The sequence below is a fragment of the Cyprinus carpio genome, chromosome A19, assembly GCF_018340385.1.
Source record: "Cyprinus carpio isolate SPL01 chromosome A19, ASM1834038v1, whole genome shotgun sequence".
NCBI lineage: Eukaryota > Metazoa > Chordata > Actinopteri > Cypriniformes > Cyprinidae > Cyprinus > Cyprinus carpio.
The window spans coordinates 4,049,909-4,063,782 of NC_056590.1; the positions used below are offsets into that span (position 1 = coordinate 4,049,909).

Sequence of the window (13,874 nt, forward strand, 5' to 3'; positions counted from 1 at the left end):
GATGCTTCAGTGATGACTGTACAAGTCAACATCTGCTTACATGTGGGTTGTGTGGGGTACACTAAAAGAGAAAAGTCTTGTTGACTTTCACTATGATAATTGTTTTGAAATTCCAAGATGAAACACAATGTTAAAGTTGTTTTAATGCTCTTGAAACACTAAGACATGGTTTTCAGTAGTGAAACTGCATCCGAATTTGTGTCAAGTTTTAGACATTTTCATCAAAAATCAAAAATAGCAGAAGAAAAAAAATGTAATGTTCGTAAAGATTTTTTATGTTTTTTTTTTTTTTTTTGAAACAGTAAGACATTTTCACTTCTTTTCAGATAGTGAATAAGCTTTTGATTGTGTGTGAAGTTTCAAACAATTTGGCAAAAATAATTTATCCTAATGGGACAAAGTCAGTTATATGACGGAACCTTAAAAAAAAGATCAAAGGTCATATTCTGGGCTATATTCTGCTTGTCTGTAAATATGCTTTATTAATAAAGTGTGTATTGTACTTGGTCCCCCAAACTGCCAAATTAACTCATTTCAGAATGTCCCGTTTATCATTATAGACCACTATCCCGTGACCAATGTGTTGACCAAAAGCAGATGAGGCGCAAGAGACAGAGACGTCTGTTTAGCGCATTATGTTTACATTAAAAATCACCTTTTCTCTGGGTCACAACACCTGTGTGATCCCTCCAGGTTCTAACATCCTGCTCCAAGCTGGAATCAAACCTGGGTCACTGGCATGGGAGGGGGGCCACAGACCACAGTCTTTCACGACTGTCACTAGTGCGCCTCTTGAGGTTTACATGCACAGCTTTCTACCAGCTGTCTTCCATTACACTCACCCCCTTAAACCTCACTCCTATCCAGGACACGGCACCAATGTAACCCCACCTGGTCCTAGCTACACCTCTCCGAGTGGGACTCAAACCCGGGTCAGGTTTAAAGGGAACAAATTGAGCCTGGGACAGCCTCACAAGACTATTGATGGTGGGAGTCTGTCAGGTTACAGCTAAACTTTATTTAGGGGTACAGGGTACTAATGGAGATCAGGTTACAAAACAAACAAACAGATTTCTGGAAAACATTGTATGTAACAAGTTACTTGGATAAATGTGGTAGTGTCTGATATATGATTATATCAGATTACATTCTGCTCAATGAATACAAAATAATATCTGTCTGATAATGTAGTATATACATTTAAAGAATTCTAGCCAGTGTATGATCACTAGAAATTGTACAACAGTTTAGGGTTTAACCCCTTAACTGTCAGTCCTATTTATGGGGAACATACCCCAATTGAAATTGTTTAAAATCTTGAACGCTTAAGAACACAGACTTAAGTTTGGTCTTGTAACAATAAAAAACTTCACAATCACGGGAAGAGAGGTGGGAACCGGCTGACACTCAAATAAAACTTTAATAACCAAATAAACATAAAACAGCGCGATAGCCCCTCACGGGCGACTGCCGCGCACAAACAAAAACCAAACACAAAATAAAATCCTGGCCTGGTCCTCTCTCATCCTTCACTGTCATCGCTCCTCTTTTGTATCCTTTCTGATCTCCTCCGTGGGACTTGAGACCGGTGAGTGGAGCAGGTATCACTCATTTCCAAATCACTCCACCGGCCTCGCTCCGTTCCCATTTAAATCTGAAACAAAACAAAAATCAAAAAAAAAAATATAAATCAAAAACAAAACAGAAAAAATAAAAAGTAAAACAAAAGTGAAAGTGAAAAAAAAAATTGTTATTGAAGATTTAGTTTAGGAAATTGTAAAACTCTAAACCTGCAAGAAAATCAAAGCCAAAATCTGGCAGATGTCTCTCTAGTGGGATGGTGACAGTTAAAGGTTTAAGGTAGGAGTTCACAAGTGTGTTCACAAGTGTTTTTTTATTTGTTTGAAAACAATCTATAAATAGTTCTCTCTCTCTCTCTCTCTCTCTCTATCTCTGGTCATTTGTCTCTCTCTCTATATCTCTCTCTCTCTCTATCTATCTATCTTTTAAATGATACCACACTGGTCATTTGTCTCTTTGTCTCCAACTTCAGATTCAGTATCAGTTCAAAACATTGTTCCAGAATGTCCCAGCATTCCTTATGGCGAGAGAGTGGACTGCTTCCCAGATCCCGGCGCTTCTGAGGTAAGCTGCAGTGGAAGTGGCCTGCATTCCATACAAACTCCCAGCATGCTTTGCTAAATTGTACTGCGCATCCTTACAGCAAAAATGCTTGGAAAGAGCTTGCTGCTGGAGCCCTGTGGATGAGGCTAACGTCCCCTGGTGCTTCTTCTCCAAAAACCACGGCTACAGCGTGGTCAGCAAAAGCCAGCCTGACAGCACACGTGAGTTCAGTCTGAACCGAGAATCTAAAAAATGTACAAATCTTCTTTCCATTCTAAAAGTTTGTATTTGACCATGTAACACAGAGGTGTCCTGCACAGTTTAGCTCCAACTTGCTTCAACACACCTGCCTGGAAGTTTCTAGTATGTCTTGTAATACTTTGATTATCTGCTTCAGGTGTGTTTAATTGGAGTTTAGCTAAACTTTGCAGTACAGTGACCCTCCAGGAGCAGAACTGGACACCCCTGATCTAGAAATTATAGACTTCATGGAAAACGTTTGTTTTGCTGTAGATATTGAGGCCAGGCTGACAAGAATGGATGCTCCATCTCTATTTGGGGCTGACATTAAAGAGTTGATCTTCTATGCTGAAATGCAGACTGAAAACCGTCTTCGATTTAAGGTCTGTTTAAAACCTGACACAAATAGCAGATGCATAGTGTCAATGCGAACACGTCTATAAAGGGGTGCAATGTTCTTTTTGTCTTCCAGATCACCGATGCAAACCAAGCCAGGTTTGAGGTTCCTCACGAGCACGTGCAAGCGCCTTCCAGCCCTCCCACCGGACCCCTCAAATATAGACTGGAGCTGATCCAGAAACCCTTTGGACTGAAAGTTTGGAGAACATCTCCTGAAAAACTCCTGTGAGACACTGATTTCTTATGAATGTTGTTTGTATTAAAACAGCTCTCAATAGAATAACTACCCCATGTGAAATAGGCCTTATTTCCAAAGAATACAATGATTTGCCACATTATTATGTAAATGCTGTTTTAACTGTTGTTTTTTTTCTCAAGTCATTTCCCTTTACGTGACCGTAGTCAGGTCCGTACAGTATGTGTTGCAAAACAATTTAGTAATCTTTTATCTGATAAAAAGCCTGACCCAAAAGCCTAATAATAATGCTTTTATAGTGGATTTAGCATTTACTGATATGTCAGAAGGAATGTATCTATATAATATGCTCATTAAACTCATCTGTAGTGAAGTTATTTTTAAAATGAGACGATGCATGTGAACGATTCTTAGCTATCAGTTTAGTTGTGGCTTCACAAATAGGAAGATGATCTTTTTGATGAGCCATCTATCAGTATCTATCCTTTATTCATGTGGTTTGGATGTGCATTTTCACTGTTTTTGGACCCCTCTATGTTTGAGGACATGCTTAAAGAGTCAGTGGATATGTTCTTGACAGGTTTAATGACAACATCCCTTCCTCTCTCGCTCTGTCAGGTTTGACACAACCATTGGGCCGCTGGTTTTTGCGGATCAGTACCTTCAACTCTCGGCTAAACTCCCTTCTCACAATATTTATGGACTCGGAGAGCATGTCCATCAGACCTTCCGCCATGACACCAACTGGAAGACCTGGCCTATCTTCACAAGAGATGCTTTTCCCAATGGCGTGAGTCATAACGTCCAGATAATTTGGACAAACATTTTCACTATTCCAAACCAGTATGACAGTGAAATACAGTGATTCAGTGAGTGTGATTTTAACGAATAAATCAGTTAGAACAACTCACTAATTAGTACTATTTTCCTGAGGAGATCTGGGGTGGATTTCAACATTTTCAGTGAATAACAACTTAAAACTAGATTGAAAAGTTTGTAGACAAACTTTGATATTGGCTCAACAAAGTTTGAAACTTTCATAAGCTTAAAATATAATGAAGTGGAAAGAGAAAGAAATAAACCATGCTAGCATGAATTAACATGTTTTTGCCATAGACCATAAAAAATATGGACGTAGTGGTCATGACGTCACCCATAGATTTCTGAAGAGCGTATTTGAAGCTTAAAGTGCGGTCGAGTTGGCCGTTGCACATCACTATAATTGAAAATGGGCAAAGAGGCGGGACGTGGGTGGAGCTAACAGACATCAGACGCTAATGACTAATGACCTTGACAGTAGCGGGAATCCACCTGTCACTCAAAGTGGCCATGCCCTTAATTATGCAGAACTTTAAGGCTTAATATAATTTAAAAGGATGAGTTATAAAAAAATAAAAAATAAAAATCACCCCCCTCACAGTTGTCATGATGGGCAAAATAAACTGTAGACTAAAACCACAATTTGTACCAGGCTGTAAACAAGATTAATTGCAGTTTAAGAAAATAAAATATTGAAATTAAGAGCATTTTAACATGGGACTCAATGAGATTCTGCTCTATTTTGGAGCATGTCCCTAGAGGCCAGTCGATTAATTGCAGTTTAAGTCACTTCTATATTGTCTTCAAGAGAAACTGGGGAGGTTGCTGCTTGGTTTTTGCATACTGCATCAGGGTCATCAGTTGAAGTGCCCTGGATGTCCACCAGAGGGCACTCCCCTATTGCTCATTGCCATTCCATCAAAGACAGTGTTTCATTATCACTGATTGTCTACAGGTGTTACTCATTATCCTCATTAGCTCTGTCTATAAAAGCCTGGTTCACTCTGACATTCACTGTGATGTTTTGTTCTCACACAGTTTGTTATGCTGCATTGCTGAGCATTAGTCCTACTTTCTTTTTATCTTGGTTTTTGGATTCTCTGCCTGTAGTGATGGGAAATCGAGGCTTTCTGAACCGTTTGAGGCTTTCATGAAACTGTTCATAACTTGAACCGTTTAACACAGTGCTCATTAGCGACATCTGCTGGTCAGTCTTGGTTTCTCAGCCAAATCTAACAGAACATCCCAGAGCACCCTGTTGAAAAAAACAGAATATGCTGGTTAGCTATGTTTTGATGCTGGTTTAAGCTGGTCCTTAGCTGGTCCTAAACTGGTCTGACCAGCATAAACCAGCAAAGGACCGGCTCAAACCAGCATCCCAGCTTCAAAACATACCTAACCAGCATATGTTGTTTTTTATTTTTTTTAACAGGGCAGAAGATGGTTTGAAAAAGTTTTTAATCCGTGCCAACTCATGTCATGCGTAGTCCGGTCAATGGATTTACATATTGGTTAAAATATAAAATATACATGTGTGATTTATAATTAATAATTGACGTAAGTAGTAGCAAAAATATTTTGGGTCCGCTGTTTGGGGTCTCTGAGACCTCAGCTGTAGAACATGATAAAATGCAATAGAGGTGTGACGTGCATTCAGTTTCTGTCTGGTGTTGAGGTTATTCTAAGCTATTCTACTGAATCCCAAATAAGTGTCATGCGAAGCGCTGATTTTTTTCAAACCAGCATATTTATATCATGAATTAAGATGTTGTTAACATATTTTAGCATGTTGTTGGCATGTTGATAGCATGTTTTAGCACAATACTGCTAGCATGTTTTATCATTTAGCATGGATTAGCATGTAAACATTTTTAACGTTGTAATATTTAGGATGTTGATAGCATGTTTTAACACATGCTGATAACATGAATAAGCATGTTGCTAGCATGTTTTAGCACATTGATAATATGAATTAGCAGGTTGCTAGCATGTTTATGTTGTCCTATGTAAGTCATTAAGCTATTCTAGTGATAGGCAGCATAAATACTATACATTTACATTTACATTTAATCATTTAGCAGATGCTTTTATCCAAAGCGATTTACAAATGAGAACAGTAGAAACAATCAGATCAACAAGAGAACAACAACGGTATACAAGTGCTATGACAAGTCTCACTTAGTCTAGTACAGAACACGTAGCCAGGTTTTTTTTTTTTTTCAAGAATAGGATAGAAAAGAAAAGAAAAGGTAAGTACTAGTATTAGTTGGTTAAATGCTGGCGAAAGAGATGAGTCTTTAGATATTTTTTGAAAATGAGTAAAGACTCAGCTGTTCGAATTGAGATCGGGAGGTCATTCCACCAGCTGGGAGCAGTCCAGGAAAAAGTCTGTGAGACTCTACAAGTCTTATTGTACAAACGTTTTGACCCCCTCAATGAAAAATCCTAAATCAGATCAGTTGGAGTCTGGGTTGAGTTTGTCAAGCCAATTTAAATTATTACATGATGTTAGAAGACTTAAATTATAGTGCATGAGTCAAATTGACAACTTCTATAATACTTTTATAACTTTATATATATACTTTTTATAACAACTTCTATAATACTTATTTTTATTTTTACTTTTATAATACTTAAAATATGATGAGACATAAATGTCCCAAACTGTCTAATTAACTGATTAAAAGGTTGAAATTTGCCATTACAAACCTTAATGTCTTTTCCACCCCAGGGCACACACAACCTGTACGGCCACTACCCCTATTTCACATGTCTGGAAGATGAGAGCGGCCAGTCCTTTGGTGTTTTCCTCATGAACAGCAATGCTATGGGTAAGTTCTGCTGTGGACTAAAGTCATAATTACTTGTGATGTCTGTTTTTGTGTTTGGAATAGCTGCTTTTGTTGACTTTTATCGAATGAGTAGTTTTAGTTGTTTATGTCTGTCTGCTCTTGTCTGTGTGCAGAGGTGACAATCCAGCCTGCTCCGGCCATAACCTACCGCACTATTGGAGGGGTTTTGGACTTCTACATCCTGGTTGGAGACACACCAGAAGCAGTGGTGGACGAGTTCACACAGGTTAGCGTTTTGGGCAAATATAAAAAAAAAAAAATAGAAAACCCCAGCAACATTTGTGGGCAAAATTATAAGCACTTGGAAATGCTTTCTCATGTTAGAGACACAGCATGGTGGACAGTACACATGCTAGGACAAATATATATATATATACCGGTCAAAGTTTGGGATCAGTAAGATTTGTAATGTTTTTTTAAAGAAGCCCATCAAACCCACAAAAACTTCATCAAATAAAAAAAAAAAAATAAATAGTAATATTGCACAATGTTATTACAATATAAAATAATAGTTTCTATTTTAATTTCCTTTATGATATAATTTATTACTGTGATGCAAAGCTGAATTTCCATCAGCCATTATTCCAGTATAAAGTGTCACATGATCCTTCAGAAATCATTCTAATATGCTGATTTTATCATTTAAATTATATCATATTATACTGCAATACCTTTTTTTCTCAGGATTCTTTGAATAAAAAGTTTTCCATCCTTTAAAGTTTCATCCGTCCTGAAACATTAAATCAAGGTCCTGACTCTCTGTTGTCACTAAAAATCCCATGGCACTTCTCATAAAGAGTAGGGGTGTTACTAAATGGCCAAACTGCCCCCCTGGCCCTTCTATAGGCCCTGGTCTATCATGGCCTCCTAATAATCCCCATCCGCTTGATTGGCTGTATGACTCTCTCTCCTCTCCACCTGTAGCTAGTGTGTGGTGTGCGCGCTGGCGCTGTTGTCCTGTGGCTGCCGTCACAAGTGGATGCTGCACACTGGTGGTGATTGAGGAGAGACCCCACACATAATTGTAAAGCGCATTGGGTGTACAGCAATACACAATAAAGTGCTATATAAATGTATCATTCATCATCATCCTTCAAAATATAAATCTTTTCTAAAAAAATATAATTTCTTTTCTAAGAATATAAATCTTTGCTATCACTTTTTAACAATTTAACACATCCTTGGTGAATAAAAGTTTTAATTTCTTTCAAAAAAAGAAAGAATTAAAACTTACTGACCCCAAACTTTTGAACTCGTGTAAATTGTTAGAAAAGATTTATATTTTAAATAAATGATCTTCTTTTTAACTTTTTATTCATCAAAGAATCCTGAGGAAAAAGTACCACAGCTTCCACAAAAATCTGAAGCAGCACAACAGTTTCAGCACTGATAATAAATGAGTATATTAGAATGATTTCTGAAGATCATGTGACACTGAAGACTGGAGTAATGATGCTGAAAATACACCTGCGCATCACAGAAATAAATTTGATTTTAATGTATATTAAAATAGAAAAACATTATTTTACACCATAATAATATTTCACAATATTAATTTTTTCCCTGTAATTTTGATCAAATAAATGCAGCCTTGATGAGCAGAAGAAACTTTAAAACAATAAAAATCGTTCTGATTCCACATTTTTTTGATTTTATGTCCATAGAAAGCACATTAAATGTAAGTAAAGTGTCTACTTTTAAGGTTTCAAATAAGTTTTTGGAGGATAAAATGTCGAAATTTGGTAGAAATAATGTTACATTGTCATTCATTGTCATTCAGTGTAACACAATATTTATGTAAAAATTCAAACAACATGCTTATTCTGACGTGTACATATTAAAACATAACAATTTAACAACAATTTAAAGCAGTACTACACATCATTTTTATGGTTAAACACTTTTTTGTCTTTGACCCATATATATTATATAATATTGCTTCTATAATCCTTTTTTTACAGATTATTTATGTATTGGTACAAATTTCATTTATTTCAGTCATTGTATTCTACAGTCATAAATTGAAATATAAATTATATATTTATTTTCTATTAAACTTAAATCAGAAAAAAATGTATATTAGTTACAACTATCACAATCTATTAAAAACATTGTAAGTTAGGCCTACTAATTGTAATGATTTAATTTCCACAGTTATTCAAGCAATGAATTTGTATGTTGTGAATCATTAGAGTTAGAATGGGACCTCAAAGTGAGATCACAGGATGTTTGTTAATTCAGCAGAGGCAGGGATGCATAAATCAGAGAGGGGAAATCGCACCCTATATATACATGTATACACACGTATACAAGTCTCAATAAATTAGAATGTCGTGGAAAAGTTCTTTTATTTCAGTAATTCAACTCAAATTGTGAAACTCGTGTGTAAAAAAAAAATCAGTGCACACAGACTGAAGTAGTTTAAGTCTTTGGTTCTTTTAATTGTGATGATTTTGGCTCACATTTAACAAAAACCCACCAATTCACTCTCTCAACGAATGTCGTTCCAAACCCATAAAAGCTCTGTTCATCTTCGGAACACAATTTAAGATATTTTGGATGAAAACCTGGAGGCTTGAGTGTCAAGGTCCAGAAAAGGTATGAAAGTCCTCGTCAGAATACTCCATCTTTCATCAGACGTGCAATCTGGGTTATATGAAGTGGCGGCAACACTTTTTGTAAGTGAAGAAAACAAAAATAACGACTTTATTCAATAATTCCTTTGTCAACGGTCTCCTCTGTGTCTCTCCATATCACCGTATGCTGTGTATGCTCTTCTGTGTCATCAGCACCACAAGGATGCGCTGTTTTATTTCAAATCAAAGCTAAATACACAAAGAAACAGTGCATCCTTGTGTTACTTGGCAGTCTATGGGACAGTCTCAAGCCTCCAGGTTTTCATCCAAAATATCTTAAATTGTGTTCCGAAGAAAAACAGAGCTTTTACAGGTTTGGAACGACATGGGGGTAAGTTATTAATGACAAATTTTGTATTTTGGGGTGGAGTATCCCTTTAAAATACTTCAGTCTGTGTGCATTGAATTTATTTAATACACGAGTTTCACAATTCGAGTTGAATTACTGAAATAAATCACCTTTTCCACGACATTCTAATTTGAGATGCACCTGTATATATGATGTTCAGTGTGTTTACTGTTGCTTTGTATCTCTCCAGCTGATTGGCAGGCCTTTCATTCCTCCCTACTGGTCTCTGGGTTTCCAGCTTTCTCGCTGGGACTACGGCAGCCTGGATGAGGTGAAGAAAGTCGTGGAAAGGAACCGACAGATCGGCATTCCGTATGTAAGTGGCAGGATCAGAAGGATGGTCCTTGCTTTGTTCTCCATGATCGAGAGCATGGAGCAAAGTTTACTAAGTCATAAAAAATAAATCCACACTTCACCTATACATGGAAGCGTTTTGCACCTTAAGGTGCGGCAACAACAATACTATAACAAGAATAAAAGGTACGCCTTCTTTCTTTGCGTAAACATTTGGTCAGTGTTATGCAAATCATAAGACACACTTAAAAAAATATCTTTGGATTTGAGACTTTAGTCTTTGCAACTTCACAGATCTTCTTTATGCACCAAGAGCTTTTAACACTCCAATGTGAAATCGCATCATAAGACCCCTTTAAAAAAATTGGCTACTGGTAGAAGAATCTCACCATTTGCTAATGGTTGATGGAAGTCAAGCTTTCAGAAAAATCGAAACGGACAACAGTTAATCAATTTTAGAATCAGAATGGATGCAAAAGAGGCTGACGGGTCTGATTTCAATGTAATGGTGCAGATAGAGAGAAACATAAACATTAACAACCTAAAAACTAGATCAAAAACTTTGTAGACAAACTTTGATGTTAGCTTGACAAAGACGTATGAAGATTTGAAAGTTTAATAAGTTTAAAAAAAAAACTGTTGCTAGCATGAATTAGCATGTTTTAACACATTGCTAGCATGTTTTTTCACATTACTAGCATTAAAGAATGCAACATTTTCTGATACCACTGTAAAGCTACTTTGAAACACTCTGTATTGTAAAAAGCGCTTTATAAATAAAGGTGACTTGACTTTGCTAGCAGGAATTACCATGTTTTAGCACACACTGTTAACATGTTTTATCATATTTCTAGCATGATTTAACACTTTGCCAGCATTAATTAGCATATTGCTTGCATGTTTTAGCACCTTCCTATCATTTTTAGCACATTGCTGACATGAATTAATGCATTGCTAACATGTTTTGTCACATTGCTAGCATAAATTAGCATGCTGCTAGCATAATAATTATAATAATTCCTTACATTTATATAGCGCTTTTCTAAGCACTCAAAGTGCTTTACATTGTCAGGGGGTATCTCATCCACCTGGATGATGCCTCGGCAGCCATATTGCGCCAGAATTCCCACCACACACCAGCTTACTGGTGGAGAGGAGACAGAGTGATGAAGCCAATCAGTAGATATGGGGACTGTTAGGAGGCCATGGTGGTCAGAGGCCAATGGGTGAATTTGGCCAGGATGCTGAGGTCACACCTCTACTCTTTTCGAAAGACATCCTGGGATTTTTAATGACCACATCGAGTCAGGACCTCGGTTTAACATCTCATCCGAAGGACGGTGCTTTTTGACAGTATAGTGTCTCCATCAGTACACTGGGGTGCTAGGACCCACACAGACCACAGGGTGAGCACCCCCTGCTGGCCTCACTGCACCTCTTCCAGCAGCAACCTAGTTTTCGAAGGAGGTCTCCCATCCAGGTACTGACCAGCTCAACCCTGCTTAGCTTCAGTAGGTAACCAGTCTTGGGCTACAGGGTGATATGGCTGCCGGCATGTTTTAGCACAATGTTGATTTAGCACTGTTAACAGGATTTATTGTTTTAGCATATTGTAACATGAATTAACATGTTGCTAGCATGTTTTACCATATTGTTAACACAATTTAATATTTTGCTCGTATGAATTAGCATGCCAATAGCATGATTTAACATGTTGATAGCATAAGATAATAATGATAGCATGGATAGATTTAAGATGTATTTCATATGTCGTAATTACTGTAACCATGAGATTCTGGCACATAAAAAGTATTTACGTTCTAGTAGATTAAAGTCTGTAAGCTGGCTGTTTTCTGAAACCATGTGGTCCTTATACCACCTGACCCTTGCAGATGGCGTTGATAGTGGTGCCATAGAAACACATAATTCCTAGTCCAAGGACATGGACAGTTCTGAATATAACATCAAGTGTTGTCATCTCGAGAATATGGAAATTATTTGTTGGCGTGAATGTAGCATTAGCATGTTGATAGCATAATTTTGCACATTGCTAACATGATTTAGCATCAACTGGCATGCTGTTAGTATGTTTTCACTTTGCTAACATGATTTAATATGTTGCTAGCATACTGATAGCATGAATTAGCATGATACTAGTGTAACGAATGTAGGCCGGTAAGAGCTGTGTTTAAACCTCATTCCCCTGATCTCAAGAGGCACTCTAGCAATTGATGCTAGAGACTGCTGTCTTTAGCCTCCTTGTTAGAGCACCCAACTCCCATGCAGATGGGCCCAGGTTCGAGTCCCGCTTGCAGTGGGTGGTTTGAATCAGAATGGTTAGACTAGCGTGTAGAAAAGTGTAACTTCCATAATTAAACGTTGACGTGAAACATGATATTCAATGAGAAAAGGATAGACTTTCAGCTGAATCATAATTATTTTGTGTTCCAGGATGTCCAGTACACTGATATCGACTACATGGAGGACAAAAAGATCTTCACCTATGATATGGAGAAATTTAAGGAGTTGCCTCAGTTTGCTGACTACATGCATGAGAAAGGGCAGAAATACATCGTCATATTGGTGAGCCTTTGATTTTCATGTTGAAGTGGACAGTTTTATGGGTTGGCAAGTTTTAAGTCCTACATTTCAACCCCATGAGCACCTCAAAACATTTTCTTCCTGGTAGGATCCTGCTGTGTCCACAGGTAAAAGGCTAAATGGACCTTATGAAGCACTTGAGCGGGGACATGCAGCTAAAGTTTGGGTCACTGAACCAGACGGGAACACACCTCTAATAGGAGAGGTAAGATCCTCCAAAGATATTCATGACTGTGGCATTATGGTGGGCGTGATTTCAACAAGTACAACATGCTCCAATCAACCAATCAGAATAGAGATATAACTTTTCAGGAAATATCTGTTTTAGGCTTACAATCAGTGTTAGGTGCTTCTACGTCCTTGTTAATCAGTTATCATTTCCCACTGATTTTAGGAATAAATTATGGGTAGGGTTAGGTTTAGGGGTAGGGATTGGGCTAAATCTATATTTTTGGACAATAATGTTGATCCAGGATCATCAAAAGATGTTGATCCAGGAACATGTCTTACTTGGCAAAATCACGGTGACCGTGGCATTACAATGGTTGATTGTCAGTAGGGTTTGGGATTGTGAACTGGTGGTTCGTCTTCACAAAAATAACTGAACTTGAATGATTTCCATGATGTTTGGTTTTAGTAATTGTTTTTTTTTACACTGATGTGGACACAGAAAATTGTATTGCATTGTCCTCACTGGTTGAAATACACAGTGTGAACAGGGTCTGATCTAGTAACAAAAGACTTATTGTAAAACACAACTCTCACATGTCACAGGTCTGGCCAGGGGAAACTGTGTTTCCTGACTACACTAACCAGGCTTGCGTTGATTGGTGGGTTGACGAAATTTCACGTTTCCACAAAGAAGTCAAGCATGATGCTCTCTGGATTGTGAGTGACCCGCAGAGATGAGCCTGATCATTTTGAACCGATCTTCCAAATCAATACTACATATGTCACTTCATCAATATGTATTAGCTCAATAAACATCTCATCTAGAGTACAATATACACCACAAAAGCTTTAAAACTTTTTCCTCCTAAGGACATGAATGAGGTGGCCAATTTCGTACAGGGAAGCAGCAAAGGCTGTGCTGAGAACAAAGTCAACTATCCTCCATTCACTCCACGTGAGTCTGAAATGCATATACAGCTGGATTTATTCATAGTATATGCATAAACATCCATCCTCTTAATTTCCATTCGACTCTATAGGTATCCTTGATAACCTGTTGTACAGTAAGACCTTATGTATGGATGCTAAACACAAATGGGGGAACCACTATGATGTCCACAGTCTCTATGGGTACTCAATGGTCCTGGCCACTGAGAAGTACGTGTTGGTTTTTCCACACTCTGAATGCAAAT

The 13,874-nt window shown here is 37.6% G+C and overlaps 1 protein-coding gene across 1 annotated transcript in view; it reads left to right on the forward strand.

The window, feature by feature from the left end:
* Nucleotides 1-13,874, forward strand: part of LOC109102866 (maltase-glucoamylase, intestinal-like) — a 51,284-nt gene that overhangs the window by 3,801 nt on the left and 33,609 nt on the right. The window contains exons 3-15 of the mRNA XM_042776106.1: nt 2,054-2,145; nt 2,225-2,345; nt 2,638-2,747; nt 2,837-2,988; nt 3,578-3,749; nt 6,510-6,609; nt 6,744-6,856; nt 9,806-9,931; nt 12,361-12,492; nt 12,599-12,715; nt 13,285-13,398; nt 13,552-13,636; nt 13,722-13,839. Coding sequence (XP_042632040.1) covers nt 2,054-2,145; nt 2,225-2,345; nt 2,638-2,747; nt 2,837-2,988; nt 3,578-3,749; nt 6,510-6,609; nt 6,744-6,856; nt 9,806-9,931; nt 12,361-12,492; nt 12,599-12,715; nt 13,285-13,398; nt 13,552-13,636; nt 13,722-13,839 — 1,552 coding nt within the window. The remainder of the gene's footprint in view (nt 1-2,053; nt 2,146-2,224; nt 2,346-2,637; nt 2,748-2,836; nt 2,989-3,577; nt 3,750-6,509; nt 6,610-6,743; nt 6,857-9,805; nt 9,932-12,360; nt 12,493-12,598; nt 12,716-13,284; nt 13,399-13,551; nt 13,637-13,721; nt 13,840-13,874) is intronic.